The sequence below is a fragment of the Eubalaena glacialis genome, chromosome 10 (genome assembly GCF_028564815.1).
Source record: "Eubalaena glacialis isolate mEubGla1 chromosome 10, mEubGla1.1.hap2.+ XY, whole genome shotgun sequence".
NCBI classification, from domain to species: Eukaryota; Metazoa; Chordata; class Mammalia; order Artiodactyla; family Balaenidae; genus Eubalaena; species Eubalaena glacialis.
Genome location: NC_083725.1, coordinates 64685529 through 64706646, shown reverse-complemented (window position 1 = coordinate 64706646; position 21118 = coordinate 64685529). Strand labels below are relative to the sequence as shown.

The window sequence follows — 21118 nt, the reverse complement described above, 5'->3', positions numbered from 1 at the left end:
ATGGCAGAATTTCCTTCTCTCTCATGGCTGAATATTATTGCATTGTGTGTGTATGTATGTATGTATGTATGTATATGTGTGTGCATATATATATATTTTTTTTTCACATCTTCTTTATCCATTCATCCATTCATAGACACTTGGGTTGTTTCCTTATCTTGGCTAGTGTGAATAATGCTGCAACGAACGCTGTGGTGTAGATATTCCTTCAATACCCTATTTTCACTTCCTTTGGATATATACTCAGAAGTGGAATTGTTGGATCATGTGACAGTTCTATTTTTAGTTTTTTGAGGACCCTCCATACTGTTTTCCATAGTGGCTGCAACAATCTGCATTCCCACCAACAGTGCAACAAGGGTTCCCTTTTCTCTACATCCTTGCCAACACTTGTTATCTCTTGTCTTTTTGAGGACAGCCATTCTAACAGGTGTGAAGTGATAACTCATTATGGTTTTGATTTGCATTTCCCTAATGACTGCTGATGCTGAGCACCTTTTCATGCACTGTTGACCATTTTAACTTGTCTGCTCTTCTTACCAGCCTGCATGTTCTCTCTTGCCTACCTCTCCAGTCTCATAGCCCACTACTTCCATCATCCTGCTGATGGTCCAGCAACACCAAACTGTTTTTAGTGTCCTTCACACACACTTCAGGCCCTCGCCACCTGGCCTCCACTGTCAGTGGTCTCTCTGGCTGGAAAGCTTTCTTCTCTTGGCTTACTTCTAGTTAGGGCCATCTCTCAAGGAACCCTTTCTTTTTCTTCTTTGTAGTCCCAGAATTTGAGTGCTTGGCACATAATGGCTGCTTGATAAATTACTGAACTAAATTATATTTGTTACATTCACATTCTCTGTCGAGAAGACAAGTTTAAAGAAAAATTCAAGGATAATAGGATTTCAGGTAATTTTTATTTATACTTTAATACTGTTCAAATTTTCTGATGTGCTGACTTTTCAAATTTACCTTTCAGAAAAATTTAAGAATAATCTGATCAAGAATAAAGCAGAGGAATCAGTCTACCAGATTTGAAGACTCATCAAAAAGCTAGAGTTATCAAGAGTATGTGGTATTGCAGAGGGACAGACACATGGGACGATGGATCAGTACAGAGAACCCAGAAGTAGGCCCACACAAATTGCCCAACTGCTTTATGACAAAGGTGCACAAGCAGTTCAATGAAGGCAGCACAGCCTGGTCAACAAACGGTGTTGGAGCAATCAGGCATCCATTCAAGTACTACTACTACTACTAATGAATAAAGTAAAATCTCAATCTAAGTTTCACATCTTATACAAAAATCAACTTAAAACAGATCATGGACTTAAATGAAAAATATGAAACCATAAAATATTTGGGAGGAAAAACACGGAGAAAATCTCTGCAACTGGGCTAGGCAAAGAGTTCCTACATTTGACCAAAATAATACAACCCATAAAATGTAAAATTGGTAAAATGGACTTTATCCAATCAAAACTTTTTGCTCTGGAAAGACCTTAAGTGGATGAAAAGACAAGCTTCAGACTGGGAGAAAATATTTGCAAACTACATATTTGATGAGGACTGGTATCTTGAGCATATAGAGAACCCTCAAAACTCAACAGTAAAAAAAAAGCAAACAATCCAAATAGAAAATGGACTAAAGACTTGAAGAGAGACATTTGACCAAAGAGAATATACAGATGGCAAATAATCATATGAAAAGATATTCAACATCATTGGTCATAGGGAAATGTAAATTAAAACCAATGGGTAAACAGTTAAACAAATGAACTGTAGTACATCCATACTGTGGAACATTGCTCAGCAATAATAAAGAATGAACAAGCGATACATACAAGAACTTGGATGAATCTCCAGAGAAATATGCTGGATGAAAAAAGCCAATCCCAGAAAGTTATGTATTGTATGAATCGATTTACATAACACTCTTGAAATAATAATATATTAAAATGGAGAAGAGATTAGTGATTATCACGGGTTAAGGATGTGGTGGGTGTGGGATGGTAGAGGATGTGACCATAAAAGGGCAACATAAGGGATCATGTGCTGATGGAAATGTCCTATATCTTGACTGTATCACTGTCAATATATTGATTATCTCATTGTACTATAATTTTGCAAGAAGTTACCATTAGGAGAAACTGGGTAAAGGGTACATGGGTTATCTCTTCACTATTTTTACAACTACATAGCTTCTACAATTACCCGAAAATAAAGTTAAATTTTAAAAAAAGCTCAGGCTTTGGGACAAAGCTAGGTGATGTTGGGCAAGTTGCTTCCTTTTTCTTAGGGCTGAAATGATTAAATTAAGAGATGAATGGTCTAAGCATAGTGCTTGGCACAGGTAAATGCTCAACAGCTGGCTATTAAAATGATAATCAGTTAGAAATAGTACTTCTACTCTGAGAAGTCAGAAAAAGTTAAGGAACCATGTGGATACAGGTAAATTTGGAAATTTGGTCACAGTATGTGCTGACAGCTACTCCCTAATAGCTTCAATCTTCTTTGTGAAGAAGAAGGCAATGTCATCCGCTAAGACTGAAGAGATGGATTAACCTTTACTCCCAGAATCTAATCCACTGCCTGGGACACATATATTTAATAAATGAGCTTATTCAACAAATAAAGTTTTCTTAATTCCATTGTTCTTTAGAATCAACACACAACTTTCTCCAAATTAGCCACTAGGGGGCAGTGCTGCTGCCAATCTTTTCCCCTAAATTTTTTAACTCTGAAAATAATAGAAAATTACAGGTCAGTGTATGTCACAAAGTATTTTTTTCCTCAAGAAGATCTGGTTTCAGCTTTATATACATGTATACATGTGTGTGTTCACACCTGTGCACATGCGCGCATGCACACATATATACATGCACATTGCAGCATGATGGGAGGGCTGTTCCTTCTGCCAGCCTCCCACTGCAATCATACAGTGATGCCCCAGAGGCAACACTCACCATTTTCCAGAGGTCATTTTTTTTGTAATTCCTCCAGGGCACACAGCAAATACTGAATAGAACTTTTACACTTATAATTAATAAATTAGAAAAGACATCGATGAAGAAATCCCCAAAGCTAATCCTGGTAACATTTGCCATAGCTTCTTTAAGTTATTATTTTCTTTTTACTCCTATACCTACCTCCTCCCCAAATTATTGATAAAAAAGAAGTAGGTTTAAAAAAAGTTTTTTTTAAATAGTTGTAATAGATTTCATAAACTTCTTTTCCCGTTGTTTCAGATTCTTGATACATTCTTATAATGAAGATTTATCCATCTATAATACCACATGGCTATTATATATACCAGAATAAGCAGCAGTTTGGGGGTGTGTGTTTAGCAATGGGGCTAGGAAATTTCCTAGTTTGGTTCTAGTGAACTTGGGCCTGTAACGAACAGAGGGAGCTGACAGAGGTTCTAACTTAAAACAGAAATTCTCAAAACCCTCAAAGAAAAGAAGATGTATGGGAAGACTGTTCCCCAAGAGTTTAGGGTTACACAAACCAGCTCAGTTTCAACTAAGGGAAGTGAACTTCCACAGTAGGGGAGACTTCCATTCATACCAATGGAACACATCACACCCTAGTCTAAGAAAAGCTGTTACTAGTTTGGTCTTACGGGCTGGCGATGCGAGGGAGATGGGAAAAGGCTGAGGTCATCTTATGACTATAGGCTGTCAAGTACTTCAAATGAGAGAAAAAGGTGGTTGACCCCAAAGCCTCTGAACCCGTTTATTTTGAGCTGAAGTTGCTTGGGAACAAAAATACCCAAGAAGTGGATCATAAAGAGAGTCTGGGTGATAGAGTTGAAGCAGTCATCTGTCAATGTAGATACAGTGTCAACGTGTTTGCAAACTGTTTCAAAACAAAGTTTCAAGGTTGTTTAGGGTAGTGTTCTAACTTGACAATTAAGAGTCATATTTTTACTGGATACTTTATTCCAGTAGGTGGTATGGAATGGTATTACACTTTTATTGATAGTCTTCAGAAGCTCTTTGGGGCCAAAGATTTTTGTTTTTGCTTTATAGTTGTAAAAACATTAATAGCATTACTAACATTAATAGTTTTATATTAACCTAATATAAAAATTCACCTTTCCTAATGAACTGATATGGCCCTCAAGAGGAGAAAAGTTTCTTTCTTAACAATTGTAGTTCTTCGGCTACATAGACGTCTCTGAAAATGAGCTTTAAAACTGAGATGAACACTTCATTGTATCATCCCTACTATATTTAAAATCTATGTCCACTTTAAAAAGTCATGTGCTAAATGCTGAGGTTCCCCCCACCCCCCAGCAAATGATCTAAATAAGAGCCTGACTTCATTTACATACACACTCACTTGCACTCCCAACCACACTTCCTTTGAAAAACAGAATGTCACTTCCTCAATCCAGAGGCCAGAAGTCCCTTGGTTCTGATCTGGGGAGCCAAGACAGGAAACTGGTAAGCTTTTGCCTCTCCCCCCATGGACAGCCACTGGTGCAGCTGACAGAGGGCAGGGTCTATTCAGAGCTCCCTTGATGCACTGCAGCTGGAAGGCAACAGCTCACTTCCATGCTGTGGGAATGATCCCAGGGAGTCCAGCACCGAGAGTCAGTTTAACAAGGGCATTTCATAGGAAGGGAAGGGAAGAGGAGAGGATGGGAGACCGGGACATCTTTTAGGGATCTTAATTCCATTTCCAAACTCAGTCGAATAGCCCAGGACTGATTTCAGCCAATTCTCAGTAACTGGCACCATCTTGTACTTTGACCCCACCAAGCAAGGCATCTTCTGGTGGAGGGGGAAAAAAAAAAGCCAGACCTCTTCACCGCTCACACCAGGCTGTACGACATTCCCCAGGATGTTGCCAGCTTCTCACTTAGAAAGGAGAGGCTGTCCCAGCAATTTCAGTAAACACTGTCGGTTAGCACCACCTGGCAACTGAGGACCTTGAACTCTCCCGACCCCAGACCCCAAGGACTGCACAACACAAAACCCGGGCCGGTTGTAGCAGACCAAACTGCAGTGTCACCATCGGGGGGGTTGGGTGGGGGGATGCATGTGAGAGGCACACGGAATAAAGGGAAAGAAGGGGGACAAACAAATGAGTCACTTAATACAAGGACTGCACATGCTGCTGACGCTGCCCATGATGCAGAGGCTGTGGACTGGAAGGAAGCAGGCAGCCACCGGGAGGGGCGGTCAGAGAAAGGGAAGGGGGAAAGGGTGTGAGGCGCCTCGCCCTTTGTGGGGGGCGGGCTGCGCGGCCCCACAGCCTACGCCCCCCTTTACCCCCAGCCCCGCAGGCTGGAGCCGCTCGGCGTTAGTATGGTCCCCCAGCCCCGGGAGTCAACTCTTTCGGTCTCCAAAAACAATCTAATACAAACTTCAATACTGGATTTAGTTTTACAGGGGGGCTGGCTAGAGAGGCGCCGCCGCCGCGCCCGACCCGCGGAGAACAAGCCGCAGCCTCAACCTGGTCGCCCGCCCGCCCCGCCCCTCGCAGCGCACCTGTGACAGGTGTGCAGGAGCCTCACACAGCCCCGAGCCGCGGGACCCGCCGGCAGCTCCTCGCACCACCCCCCCTCCCCGGGGCCCGCCCTCCCCGTCGGCGCCGTCCCTCCCGGAGCCCCCAGCCCCTCGGCAGGCCGCGGAGCGCCCCCCGCTCGCGCCCTCGGCGGCCGCACCCGCTCCCGCCCGCACTCACATAGCGCCTCAACTTCTTCTCGGGGGGCGATTTCCTCAGCCAGCCGGTGCACACTACGTCGCCGCCGCCGCTCATGCTGTCGGCCGCCTGGAGCCCGCCGCGGGGTCGACGGACAAGGACGCGGGCGCGGGCCGAGGGGTCAGCCGGCCGGCGGTGCGCAGCTCGCGGGGGAGGGGAGGGGCCGGGGCGGCCGGCGGCCGCGGGGCGAGGACTAGGCGGCGCGGCCCGGCTGCCTCGCGCGCGCCCGCTCTCCCCGCGCGCACCCGCGCGCTCTCCCAGTCCGGCCGCGGTGGGGGCGCCCCGGCAGGAAGGGCGGCGCGCGCTCGCCACGCCCACAGCCCGCCGCGCCCCCGGGCGGGCCGCCTTCAAAGACGCAAACAGCGCCTCGCGCCTTTGGACCCCAGAGGACCGAGGTTCGCAAGGACGCCTGCGGCCGGCCGCGCCCCCAGGGTCTGGCTTTTTCCCGAAGCCTCAAGCAGTTAGCGGGGCAGACGGCCGTGCCCCTGGTGGGGGTGGGGTAATGGGAAGGGACTGCGCGGCCTCGAGCGTGAATCGATTTTTCACAGGGGTCGTCAGGAAGGGACCCGAGGGCTGATCCCGTTTCCTATCCATTCCCTGAGTTTCAGGTTTCTGTGGGTCAGGTTCTGGCTGAAATTAGTGATCCGCTTCCCAGCAAGAGTTACAACTCTTTCGCTCCCTTGGTGGGAGACGGAAAGAAGAAAACAGGCTACTACGTGCTGGGCACTTTTACATTCCTTGCTTACATGATTGTCGTCACAAATCTCCAAATTGGGTGGGCAGTATTATTCCCATTTTACAGATAGCCTAAGGTCCCAAAGCCTTTGCAATGCAGTCAAGTTTCTAATTCTGGGCGGTGGATCGGGGTTGGGGGTGGTCCTGCTCATCTGCTATTTAAAGTGGGAGAATTGCTTTAATGGCTGCATTAAACCAATTTAAGGTCCTCTTATTACCAGAAAATAAAGTCCAGCTGGCTCCCACACTGCCTCTGGGAAAAACAATTCAGTAGAAGAAAATTCTTAACGATTTGCAGAATCAAGGAAGCAAAAATGAGTCAATGTACTATTTCATAGTTAATTGGAAGGCAAGGTGGTGTAGAACAAGAAATTGGGGTCAAAATTCCTCAGAGCTCCAACTGGCTGACACAGGTTATGAGAACTCTCTCGGGCTCACATGATACAGATGCCTCTCTTACTGTGTTGTGGTGAGACTTAACTGAGATAAAGCATGCGGAAGCACACGCCTGAGAAATCGAGCAGTGCGGTCGGCATGGTAGATAGAGGGGAAAAAAACGCCAGAAACCTTTGGTAAGGGCTCTTTTCAACTCACAAAGTACTTTTACAAGCAGTATTAAAAGGGAGGTCCTCCCCCCAGCTTCTTTGAAAAGTGGATAGTAACCCATTATATCAATAGGGAACCGCTGCGGGCAGATGAGTAGAATCAGCAGCACCTCACATTCCGCGTACAACTTTAAGGCTGTTTTGTTCATTTCCCTATCTCTGTGCAGCAAAGCTAGTTGTTTCAAACAGTTGGACATCCTTCTCATTTTACAGATCTTCACTGGGTTGGGGAAAGCTCAACCACTTCAATCAGTCCGTAAAAGCTAATTCTTTACTATATGCATAGATCTTCTAAGCCCCCGGGAGGGTTTAGAGATCAGCAACCCTGGACCCAATATTTCACCGACTTTCTTCACTATCCGGTGTGCTACTGGATTGCATGTAAAACCAGAACAGTCAGGCAATAGCTGGAACCAGAACCTCTTAGCCTTCCAACTGAGGGATCCTTAAGCCTCATATAAGGGCCACCACCAGAATTATGGCCATTTTAATCTCTGGCTTTAAGTACCTTAAAACCCGTGAGACAAATATCAAAATATTCAAAGTCTGCCAAATCAATCAGGAGGCGGTGACTCCGGACCAAAATAAAGCAATCATCTGACTTCATTCACTTCTGAGTCATGGTGCCAAGTCTCAGGGATTGCAGAGCCTGAGAAATCTGCACGGCTTGTTTGCAGCTGAGGTTTGTGATACAAGTCAGGCATACACGGGCCCTATCTTTCCCTAGAAGAGTAGTCTTCTATTACGTATCTTTTAATAGTTATATGATTCAAGACAGACTGGGAGACTGTTCAGCAATGGTTAGTTGGGAGTTGGGCTGCACTCGGCCAGAAACTTTTTCTTTTTTTTTAATGAATAGAGTTTTTAATTTATTTTTGGCTGCGTTGGGTCCTCGTTGCTGCACGCGGGCTTTCCGTAGTTGCGGCGAGTGGGGGCTACTCTTCGTTGCGGTGCGCAGGCTTCTAATTGCGGTGGCTTTTCTTATTGTGGAGCACGGGCTCTAGGTGCGCGGGCTTCATTAGTTGTGGCTCACGGCCTCTAGAGAGCAGGCTCAGTAGTTGTGGCTCACGAGCTTAGTTGCTCCGCGGCATGTGGGATCTTCCCAGACCAGGGCTCGAACCCATTTCCCCCGAAGTAGCAGGCGGACTCCCAACCACTGCGCCACTAGGGAACTCCTCGGCCAGAAACTCTTGAGGGTCTTATTTTGTTTAGCAAAAGACGCCCCCCGCCAATATTGTTATTTACAATTTCATGTGGAAACATGTTTGATGTTTTGAGGCCAATGACAGGAGGGGCCTTGAAATACAACAGAGTATCAACTTCAGACATCTTCTCTGAACACAGCCTTCCTTCCCCAAAGTTTAGAGGAAGGGGCTCTTCTTGCTGGTCTACCCCCCATCCCCCAACCTTTTTTATTACTCAGTTGCCAGCACCCAGCTCAGGCTGCTCTTCGGCGGAGGGACTGCTGCTGAGGTCCCGGGCTGCACCCCCGTGTGGCTCAGTCTTCTGAGCCTGAGGTACGTGCCAGGCCTGGAAACAGCCTTCGGATAGAACGTTCCTGTCTGGGCTTCTGGGCCTTTATTAAGTCCTCTCCACTCCCTGCTGTTTTTTTGTTTTGTTTTGTTTTTTAATGCTCCTTGGTTTTCACTGGAGAGAAATGGAAAACAAATTATTTGAATGGTTTATTTACATGAAGATCGGCGCCATCTATCGGAACCAGTTGGGACGACAGCCCCCCCTCCCCTGGACATGCATCACTAGTCTATAATTTAGGCAATTTTGATTAAAGACCACCGGTATTTCCTGGGGAAATTAATGACCGGCTGCAAGGAGCGCTTTGGGCCATTAATTCTATATTCTCATTAAATCCCCAGGAAATGACCCATCTTACGAGGAGGGTTCCTCTGGAGGAGCGTTGCAGAGATTAGAGAAATGCACACCTGGGAGGAAAGCATGGGCACCACGCTTTGCTCCCGCCCCTCCCCCCCACAAAGGCTGAGTTCTAAAGGGTGCACTGTGGCTTTGAGTGTCGTCAGCGACAGCCTGCATCCGTGCCTGTCTGGGAGTTGAGGGTTTGTGGCCAGTGGCAGGTGCATGGCTGGTGGCACGCTCCCAGAAGCGAGTTGGAAGGGCTGGAAGGAGAGCTGTCCTCAATTGCACACCAGGCCGGCTGATTAATACCGCCCACGCTAAGCCTGACGTCAGGGATCGGACTGGGGATGGGGATGAATGTTTGTGTCCTAGCCCTTCTGCCTTTTCTCCCTTTCAATTTAGTTGACAGGTTGATTTCAGAGCTGAGTGCTGCTTGCCAAGGTCAGTACGACCAGCTGGGCCCCCTCAGCTGGTGACTTGCAGGACTCTTGTCTCTCAGGCATGTTGCGGTGGGAGCCTCTTTAACCCCTGGGTGCTTTGAGCCCACTTGGTTCCCTCAATCAAATTACTCCCACCTACTCAAATCAACTTTTGGCATCTGGTTGGGACTAAGATCTGGAAACGGGCTTGGGGTGTGGTTTAAGACTGAACTGGGTTTCCTCCCTGTCTGAGAGTTGCTTGACATTACATCCAGTGGGAGAGATTTTGGAAATAAGCTTTCTTAAAGTAAAAGTTTAAGTCGTTCCCCAGTTTCTCCTTTGTAAAGGATAAGAACCTGTGCTAATTGCTTCGGGGCAGATAGGCTCCTGGGACATTTCTGCTGACAAGGTGGTGATATCAGTGTACCCACAGATCATGCTGCAAAATCAATTAGCATATTCTTGGAAGAACAAAGACTGTCAAGGTCCCTGGGAAAGTGCCTTAGTACTCCAAACCCTACTTTGCATGATCACCCCTTACTTCCTTCAGAGAGTACTCCTACCTTGAATTACGTCTTGAACATATGTCAAGACCCCTTTCCCTAAAATTCACTGTCTTCAATCCCCAACACAGTTGTTCATTCTTAGATTCACACTGCACCTATATAAACTGGGTTATCACACTGTACTGCAAATATTTGTTTACTTGTCAAGGAACTGTGAGTTCCTTGAGGACAGGACTGCATCTTCCTCATTTTTGTATCCCTAGAACCTCCAAGCATGGTGCCAGGCACAAAATAGATGCTCAGTAAATGTTTGAGAATGAAGGAACCAACCCTTAAAGGATGACAAGTGGGAGCTATGGACCCCTGGGGCATCTAGAACTCTTTGATCATCCACACCAGATAATAGTATCTGTGAAGGTACCTATAAGCAGCTGAAGTGTTTAAACTGCAGGGACTAGCCTGATGGGAAGGGCTGAACAGCTGGAGGTAATTCTATGAAGTTTCGCTTGTTAACCCTTGGTTTCCAAATCTATCATACAGGTTCCCCAGATACCCTCCTGTCTGGGATTAAGAATTAATATCATTTGCGGTTTATCTGATATCTGGCTTCGTTTTGATAATTCTACCAGGCTCTATCACTTAACCCCTTGTACCAACACTAGCAAGGCTGGAGGAATCATGTTCCCTAACTCAAAGTGGGTTTCATACAACAGCTGACCAGAAATGCCCTTTCTTCAGCACCAAATGCATGCATAGTTGCTGTGCAGGTTTGCTAGTCTTTGTATTGCTGGGGATCCAAAGGCCACAGGTGATTATCTCATCTAACTCTCTAATTTTAACCAGTTATCCAAGACGAGTGTTGGACCTATACAGCCAGTGATGTGTTGGTAAAAGTTTAAAACCCGGCTCTCTGGTGGTGGTAGTAGCCTTGATTGGTAGTATGTGACAATTTTTGTGGGGCAAATACTAAACCCCCCACAATTCTTTCCCCCAAACAATTTCAAGCTATCAACTTCATGTCTCTGAATGCAGAGTTAAGAGATGCACAGTAATACACCTTTAGTATTTCCATCAAAAAGATACAATAGACATAACGCCAAGAGCAAAGATAATAGTAAAATGTATTAAAATAATTAGTAACTGATGAGTTTTGTTTATTCCCTTTGTTTTTATATAACTTACTTAATTGTAAGTTTATATGACTTAATTTTTAAATTAAGGTATCATTCACATACCAGAAACATCACCCTTTTAAAGTGTACAACTCAGTGGTTTTTAGTGTGTTCACGAGTTGTGCAAATATCACTGCTAATTCAAAACATTTTCATCATCCCAAAAGAAACTCCATGTCCATTAGCAGTCACTCCTCATTCCCCCAACCCCATCCCCTGGCAACCACTAATTTACTTTCTGTCTCTATGGATTTGCCAATTCTGGATATTTCATATAATCGGAATCATATACTATATAGCCTTTTGTGTCTGACTTTTCACTTTGTATAATGTTTTCAAGGTTCATCCATGTTCTGATGTATATCAGTTTTTCTTCATTCCTCTTTACGGCTGAATAATATTCCATTATATCCATGTACCACATTTTATTTATCCATTCATCAGTTGATAGACATTTCAGTTGTTTCCACTTTTTGACTATTATGAATAATCTTGCTATGAACCTTCATGTACAAGTTTTTGTGTGAACCTATGTTATCATACTCTTGGCTATATAACTAGGAGTTGAATTGCTGAATCATACTGTGACTCTGTGTTTAACTTTTTACAGAACTCTTTAACTATTTCCCACAGTGGTTACATCATTTTACATCCCCACCAGCAATGTTTGAGGGTTCCAATCTGTCCACTTCGTCTCCAATACCTGTTATTTTCCACTTTTAATTATAATTTAATTTTAACGTTATTCTTTAGCAATCAGCTTGCAAATTTTTCCGTAACTTAACAATCCATTCTCACAGGCTGGTATGAGCCAGCCCAGCATACCACTGCATACAGCCCTCCACAAAAAATCCCACTGTCCTTCTCTGTAGTCAGTTCCACTTCTTTTTGCCGACAAGAGTAATACTCAACAGATTTGGATTTCCTTCTTACATCCTTCCTATAGAAAACTGAAACAGGAGAGCTCAGGTTTTTTTCTCTTCTGGAATGACGAAGATTTTTAATTCTGGAGAATCACAAGGTTTTCAGCTCTACCAAGCACTCTGGGCAGAACAGAGTGTTTCCCTCCTCCATTTATGTTGAGAAACAAAAATAAAACCCAAAATGTGTCTTCCTGACACCCAGATGTATCTTCTGGATGAGCTCTCAAGCAGTTGCTTCAACAGGGCAAACAGCTGTGGTCTGTTTCAACATAATTTGATGTAATCAGGGTTAATTTTGATGATGCAGTAACTCTGTAGACTGTTTTTTAACTGGATTACTGTTGGGTCAACAATCATGTGGCATTACATTTAGTGGCTGAAACAAAAGCCAGAATTAAAACAGCTTCCCCCCAGCACCCTTCTAAATGACAGCCCCACTGGGATTGGAAGTTATGAGGCACATTTAACATAATTAACTAAAAACAGAAAGTAGCTGCAGTCAAATTATATGCAAGCTTCTCCAAGGTCCAGTGTCCACTGAGAAAAGAGCTGGAAACTTACTTGTTGTTGTTTTCTTTTCCTAGAGTCGTTAGAAACATGTTGGCAGACATCATTATAACTTCATATTTGGAACTGTTTCTGAAGAACGTCTTTATCTTACTTTGAGAGATCTGGCCATGAGTGTTTATGCCAGCCCAACAGCAGGGTTTGGGCTGCTCTAAGCACACACACTTTCTGATTTAGTCTCTTCCCACTTTTCAGTTTTGGCTAGTCCGAAACACAGCTAAGGCCTGTGACAAAAGCCATTCTTAAACAGTTCTGGAAAGCAGAATCTTCAAAAATAGATGTCTTGGGAAGCTGCCAAATGTGTTGGTCCTTCAAAACCTCTTTAATCCAATTTTGTAGTTCAAAAAAAGGTCTGATGTGTATCCAATCCCCTCTGTAAATAAGTCTCCATTCATTTCTGTTTTTGTGACTTAAGAGTATCAAGAAACTTGAAAAGCAAAGAAGTCATCACTTACCTTCCTGCATCTTATTTATCAGGAATTCCTCTTCTAAATAATTTCTTGATCAACAAATATTCTAGAACAGAATGTATGATGAAAAGGTAATGAGGCTTAAAGAGTAAGGAGAATTCTTTCCATAAGTCAGACGGTGTACTAATGTCTTTTAGTTGTAAAAGCAGATACCCATTTAAAATTTGCTTAAGCCCCAATAGCGAATTTACTGTTTTTTGTTTTTTTTTTGTTTTAAAAAGAGGTATATCCCATGGAGCCCAAGAAATAGTTGAGTGTGGCCTCAGGAAGGGCAGCAACCAAGGAATAAATATAGCAAGAACTAGGCAGCCAGTTTGTGTATCTGTCTCTCTCAGAGGCCATACGGTTTTTCATCTCTGAGCATTTTGCCTTCAGTTCTTTCTTTCTGCAGACTTTCTCTGTCTCTTAAGGTACATGTTTGTCTTAGAGCTCCTAAGTTTACATGTTCCTGGTTCAAGCAACTAGTCCAGACTCTCTAGTGTTCTCAACCCCAATTTTCTAAGAGAAAATGAGACTGGTCCATTTGGGGTCAGGTATCCATCCCTAGTCCTACCAGCAAGGGAAGCTCATATCCCCAATATGTCTGCTGGGGATTTACTGGCTAGGATAGGGGTGGGGGAATTCTCAGAGGAAAGATGGGTTCGATAACTAACTAGATACCTTGAAAGGTGTTTAAGAGAGACATGAACACCAATCTTGTTTCTTGCAGGACATACCCAGTATCTATCATTTGAAACTCAGAAAACACTTAGGCATGTATTTCTGTTCAAGTACAAAATGTTTATATTCCTATATATATTACTTGGGAATGATTATGTACTTGTTATTCAGTTTTTTTTTAAGTTTTAAATAATTTTTACTGAAATATAGTTGATTTACAATGTTGTGTTTTTTTGGTTCGTTTTTTTGGCTGCATTGGATCTTTGTTGCTGCACGCAGGCCCCCTCCAGTGTGGCGAGCAGGGGCCACTCTTTGCTGCGGTGCGCGGGCCTCTCATTGTGGTGGCCTCTCCTGTTGCGGAGCACGGGTTCCAGGTGCGCAGGCCTCAGCAGTTGTGGCTCGCGGGCTCCAGAGCGCAGGCTCAGCAGTTGTGGCGCACGGGCCTAGTTGCTCTGCAGCATGTGGGATCCTCCCGGACCACGGCTCGAACCTGTGTCCCCTGCATTGGCAGGCAGATTCCCAACCACTGCACCACCATGGAAGTCCATGTTATTCAGTTCTCAATAAAGATTTTCTGAGAACCTACTATGACAAGTTCAGAATAGGAATACTGAGGTGAGTAAGACCAGGGTTTTAAGAAGTTCAGAATCTTTCTGGGGAGAGAAACAGATAAGCAGATGTCTATAGTAGTATGTGGGCAATATTATAATAGAGGTATGTTCAAAGGATTGTGGGAGCACAGAGAAATTATCAGCCCAACAAAATTATCAGTTTGTCCCCCCCTATATGGGGACAAACAGTACGGGTTTTCCTTGTCTTTGGGTTTTCCTTGTCTTTGGGTGCCTCACACAGAGAGGCACAGAGTAGGCATCAATTAACGTTTGCTGAATTAGATGATGTAAGCAGTAGCTCCTTCAATTTTGAGGCAAGAAACTTATCTAGATTTAGAGAGCAAGGTGGAAAAAAACACTAACTGAAAATATGAGCAACTCCAACTAAATTCGTCTTAGGACTTGCTTCTGAATTTCCTCCACCAATCAAATAATTCATTCAACAAATATTTACTGAGTACCTACTATGTGCAAGGCACTTGGCTAGATGCTGGTTATGTAATGATGAATAGCATGGAGAGGTTCTTGACAAGCCTACTAAGTCACTGTACTCCAGAAGCAGTGCCGGAGAGTTGCCCTAGAAACTCACCTTCAGTAACAGATTACAATGACAAATTACTAGTTGAACTCAGTTTCTTTTGATCCCTGACTTTCTTTTTTTTTTAAAAATTATTTATTTATTTATTTTTGGCTGCATTGGGTCTTCGTTGCTGCGCACGGGCTTTCTCTAGTTGTGGCGAGCGGGGGCCACTCTTCTTTGCGGTGTGCAGGCTCCTCATTGCGGTGGCTTCTCTTGTTGTGGAGCACGGGCTCTAGGTGTGTGGGCTTCAGTAGTTGCGGCACGCAGGCTCATTAGTTGTGGCTCACGGGCTCTAGAGCACAGGCTCAGTAGTTGTGGCGCACGGGCTTAGTTGCTCCGCGGCATGTGGGATCTTCCCGGACCAGGGCTTGAACCCGTGTCCCCTGCCTTGGCAGGTGGATTCTTAACCACTGCCCCACCAGGGAAGTCCCAATCCCTGACTTTCTGTTCTGTGTTCAGGCAGTGGCTTCAGACTTGGATTTAGGCTGAAAGGGCTAATTTAAAAATTCAATTTATGGAATATTTTAGAGACATATAGGGGGGAAAGTCAGTTTGGGAATTATTTTTTAAGGAATATTTCCCTTTTGTCTGATGGATACATTTACTTTTTTTTGACACCTAATTTTTGATACCTAATTCATTCAAGAGTTATTTAATGAGTACCCTCTATGTTCCAGATACTCTCCAAGGCACTGGACATACAAAGATAAATACACTCTCCTGTTCTCATGGAGCTCACGTTCTGGCAGAGAAGACAAATGACAACATAAGAGGACCAGTATTTTCATATGGTTCTGAGGGAGCATAATGGAGGGAGGGCGCCTGGAAGCCACTGACCAACCCTTGGTATCTAGAGGTGCAAGTCATATAAACACCAATACTAGTAATATAAACACATGAAAATGTAGAAATCCTAGCTGCATTTTGGAGTGTCACCATTCTTGAAATAAAGCCTCATGGCCTCAGACAGTGTGATTAGAGCTGTTAATATTTTGATTCTAGGTGACTAAGAGGTGACAGGTGTGTAGCCTGAGAAAGCCACCCAAACCTGTTCATAGGCATGTGGAGACAAGCAGTGCTCTGTCAGGATGCAGGGCACACTCCAGCCTGATGGGCAGGACAGGACTCTGTTGAAGGCTGCTAACCCACTAGAAAAAAGTTAATCAAGAGTGAAATGACAGTCAAAATAAAGACACAAAAGGTCCACATATGGTATTTTTGTGGTTGTTGATCCATGAATAGCCCACTCCTAAGTTTTCTGAGAAACATTAACTAGATACAAGAGCCTTCCTCCACAAGTTAGTAAACTAGAAGTAGGTTGGGTTTCTTTTCAATAAAGTTGACATATCTGGTTGGGGGAAGGGGTGGAGAAAGGAAGGGGAAGCACCTGGATGTTGCTGTATTGCAGGCATAGGAGGAATCAGAGTGGGAGAGAAAAACATGCACAGAGAAAAAACATGGGAGAGGTAGTGGAAGAGAAAGGAAGTGAAGCAAAGAGATAAAGGTCGAGAGATGTGGCAGGGTCTCTGCCGCATGAGTTCCAGAGCAACACCACTCCACAGGCTGGCTTTCCCATGCTTGATATAGAGGCACAGAAGCCAGCTCAAAGGTCCACACAGGGGACTTCCCTGGTGGCACAGTAGTTAAGAATCCGCCTGCCAATGCAGGGGACATGGGTTCCTGGTCCGGGAAGAGCCCACATGCCGCAGAGCAACTAAGCCCATGTGCCACAGCTACTGAGCCCGTGTGCCACAACTACAGAAGCCCACGCACCCGAGAGCCCATGCACCGCAACTACTGAGCCCATGTGCTGCAACTACTGAAGCCTGCGCGCTCTAGGGCCCACGTGCCACAACTACTGAAGCCTGCGCGCCTAGAGCCCGTGCTCCACAACAAGAGAAGCCACCGCAATGAGAAGCCCGCACACCGCAATGAAGAGTAGCCCATGCTCACTGCAATTAGAGAAAGCCAGTGCGCTGCAAAGAAGACCCAATGCAGCCAAAAAAATAAAATTAAAAAAATATATATATTTAAAAAAAAGGGGCTTCCCTGGTGGCGCAGTGGTTGAGAATCTGCCTGCCAATGCAGGGGACACGGGTTTGAGCCCTGGTCTGGGAAGATCCCACATGCCGCGGAGCAACTAGGCCCGTGAGCCACAACTACTGAGCCTGCGCGTCTGGAGCCTGTGCTCCGCAACAAGAGAGGCTGCGATAGTGAGAGGCCCGCACACCGCGATGAAGAGTGGCCCCCGCTTGCGCAACTGGAGAAAGCCCTCGCACAGAAACGAAGACCCAACACAGCCAAAAATAAATAAATAAAATAAAGAATTATTAAAAAAAAAAAAGAAGTATATCTAAGTATTAAAAAAAAAAAAAGGTCCAGACAGAACAATCAAATTCTTCAATGAGCAGATCTGTGTAATTATTACTTTTTACTATAAAAACATTAAAACCTCACTGAAGGTTTCTCACAGTGTGAAATTAAACCACCTGTATTAGAATCACTCAGGGTGACTGTTTAAAGAATGCTAACTGTGCGCTGTTCCATCCTAGACCTTTTAGGGTGGAACAGACTTTCTAGGGTGGTATCAGGATAATCTGAACTTTTAATAAGCTCCCCAGGTGATTCTTATACATAATAAACTTTAACAAAAATTATACAAAATGGGAGTCCCTGAGACGTGGGAGCATATCCTATTTTTCTCTGTATTCACAGAATCGAGCACCGAACCTGGCACAGTGCGTCTACTGAACTGAACTGAATAGGCCAAAGAGATTTTTAAAGAAAAGTCGCTCAATTCCACTTCCTGGAACAGCTGATTCCTTTTTTCCCCATATGCTTCTAATCCATGTACATAGCTTTTACACTGTTGTAACTGCAAAGTACAACTTAAAAAATTCTCAACACATTTTCTCTTATAATTTTTATGGCTATAAAATATTTCATTCAACATGCAATAAATATCTTAGCTCACGCAGATTTTTTTTTTGTTTTGAAAAGGATTCCCTTAGGAGACCTTACATTTATGTAGTGTTGTCAACTTATGAAACCTTTTCACATAGTCTTCACCGTTTCTCACAACACTCTGTAAGTTAAATATTATCCTCATTTTGCAGATACGTATACAAACTCAGAGATAAAATAACTTGCTCAAGGTTCCACAGCTGGTAAGTAGAGTGTCAGACATAAACCAGAGTCTTCTCCCTCTACGTCTAATACCCCTTCCAAGACATGAAACATCCAGCACATTTTCTGGCAGGAATCTGACCCGACAGTTTCCTGATGCAAAAACCTGTAACGCAGAAGGTAGAAGATGGAAATTACATTTAAAGAGATCGTTGGCCAGCTGTATCCTAACTGGATAAGGAATCAGTTTCTGCCTTTTGGGGCAATGCAAAGAAAATGTAGTATCAGTAGAAATCTTCAGTAAAGGAACTTACTGTTCTTCAACAACAAATCTATATATGACCCAAGTCCATTTCTGCAATCCCCAAATAAAGGGGGTTGGTACTGCCCTGAACATTCTGAAACTCTGAGATCTTTCAGCAGTATTACAGATACAGGAGGAGGAACAATTACTATAGGCTGTAAGACAGACAGGGAGGAGGCACTGGAGACTTTAAGCTCTTCTAACGTCAAGACTGGTATCACAGGGTACTTGGGTAGCAGCTGAGTGGACAGTGAAAGGAAGCATTCCTCTACTAAGAGAAAGGCCCACTTTAAGGATACTCTGCCTGGTGAACACCCTAGTGGGGTGCAGCCCTTCAGGGAAGGACACACTGTCCCAAATGAGCAGCTACAGAGATTCTATTCTGGAGAAGAAAGTGTGTGGCTGTTTCTAATTTATGATATTTGCATGCCATGGAGAGGCAGGCTCTGTTACTATCAGGTCACAATCAGAGTTCTCCAAGGATTAAAAAAAAGTTACCTCTTAAGACAGACAGTTCTTAATTCACTGAAGCTTCAGTGGGTAAATTAGTAGAACTGGGAAAAATACAGAGGAGGGTAATTTATACATCATATACAGGGGAAGGGATATGATCTCTAAGAGATTTTTCAAATCTAGGATCACTGGAAAACAGCAAACCAGCAGTTCTTGTTGAGCCAGTGTGCAGAGAAGGTTCTGCATGTGGCAGAAGCCAGGTTCTGCAAAATACAGTTCTAGCTGTGTACATGTATATTTGTAGCCCGAAAAAAACCTTTGCTGCAGGGGCCCACCAAGTTTCTATTTTCAGAGTATCATCTTGAAATATCAAAGGTTGATCACTTTGGGGAGGATATTAATAATTCCTATCAAAGTTCTTTCATCTACCTTCCTATGTATATTCTAGGATGATCCTAAGAGGAAAGTAAGACAAATATGAACACAGACTCATTTAAAAAACTGCATAGTGAGCTTAAGTACACTGCTGGGTCTGGGACTCTGTATTCCATTTTTACTGTTTCTCTTTACTAGAATGTATTTGGGCTCAACCATCATTTTCCATCACATTCTTAAATTTCTTCTCCCTGTACAGAACAAGGAAATCAGAGGCCAAAGTGTGTTTTGCACTGGGGCTTAAAAGGCAAGATTCTTTGATTACTATAAAAAGTTCTGTGCTTTCAGTTTCTCTGGAGGCTGAGAGTGAACTTTATTTGTAGTCTTACTCTCCCTCATTATTAGGAATTCCTAATAACCAATCTCCATAACAAATAAACTAATCTAACCAAATTTCAGGCACAGTAAGCTACAAAGGAACAAGGTCCACAATATATTGTGGATATGTTAAAAAATACTGTAAACTGTAAAGCAATGTCCAAATGATAGTCATATTATTAATAACAATTATGAACAGTAAAGATGTAGCAGAAGGTTATTGAAGAGTCATAAACTAAGTTAATTCAGTGATTAGCTGCCTGAATGGCAGCTTACAAACCATCTAAACTCCTGATTTCTTTACAAAGGTCCCCCAGAAACTACCACACAGTGTACTAATAATGGCTGTAAATCCACTGGATTCCAAACCAAACTGCACAAGAGCCAGCTGGAGTCTTAGCTGATCCAAGGGGCAATCCAGGGCTCCTGGCAATGGTGGAATGTCTAAGTTTCTGGAGGGGTGCTGACCATGATCTAATAAGACCTGTTTTATGGAAATCCTACTGAAGCATTTTGGTGTAGGGTGATTAAGGTGGCTTTCCGCTCTTTCCTTAATGCTTTTGCTATCTTTTAATTGGAATTGAACCTGGGAAGAACTACTGTCAGATATTACTCCCACCTGTTTTCTTTTTATTATACATACTTTAGATTGCAGACTGAATACAAATATTGATCAGAAGCCAAAACGCCCCAGACATTTCTTATCAATTCAATCCAGGCCAATCTGTCTTTCAACTCTGCATTTTTATGTTCTTGCCTCACCACTTACTAAAATAAATATACGAATAAAATATCAATCCAATCCAAATAAGCATCTCTCATCTATAATTACCTGAAGTAAGAGATTTAAAGAAGGGTAGAGTTAATCCATCTCACCAGTTGCATCTTCAATGCCTGTTCAGTCCTGCTTGAAATGTCTAAGATTCAATTTATAGAGAATATGAATGTATAACACTGTAGAGGGGTGCTTCTAGCAGATTCTGTTTGGGAGGGACAAAAGGTCAAACCATTCCTTTGCCGTTCTGTGAGAGTTAAGAGTCTCTGGGCTGGGTCAGAGGGTGGGAGAGCTATGTCTAGATCTGGAATGGATCACTCACACAATTAAGTTCTTGTCAGACCCTCCTAATCCTCCCCCAAACCCCCTGCCAAAAAAACCCCACAAACCCACGACAGCACAACTTCCGCAGGCAAGCGGACAGCCAAATGGAAAGTAACTATTTTTCTCCACCTACTTCAAAATTTGAAATGAGAATGGGAACTAATGATGGAAAAAACATTTCTAAGTTTTAGAATACACTCTTACTTGGGTTACTATTTTGAGGTAATGTTTGGAAACCTTGGGAAAGCAGAATCTGATTTTTCCCTCATTGGAAACTGGTTACTCAAGTGAAAATTAATACCCTCAAATCACCTTTTAACTCACAAATTAAGCCCTATGGTATTATAGAATAGACCATCCTTAACTATTAAATCCATATTTTTATTCATTATACATAGAATTATACAATGTTGTTTCTATGTAGAATCTGGATATTCATATATCAGCTGACAAGTCAACATTTAAAAGGTTTTTTTCTGTTGATGCTGCCTGCAAGCAATGGTTTAGTTTTGGCATTTTCATCATCCTTGTCTGACATTAGTGCTTGTTTTTTG

The 21118-nt window shown here is 43.5% G+C and overlaps 1 protein-coding gene across 4 annotated transcripts in view; it reads right to left on the bottom strand.

Annotated features, from left to right (window-relative positions):
- Positions 1–5872, bottom strand: part of GAB2 (GRB2 associated binding protein 2) — a 182814-nt gene extending 176942 nt beyond the window's left edge. For all 4 annotated transcript variants that reach the window (XM_061204094.1, XM_061204095.1, XM_061204093.1 and 1 more), the window contains exon 1: positions 5692–5872. In XM_061204094.1, coding sequence (XP_061060077.1) covers positions 5692–5766 — 75 coding nt within the window. In that variant the 5' untranslated portion in view covers positions 5767–5872. The remainder of the gene's footprint in view (positions 1–5691) is intronic.
- Between the last annotated feature and the right edge of the window lie 15246 nt (positions 5873–21118).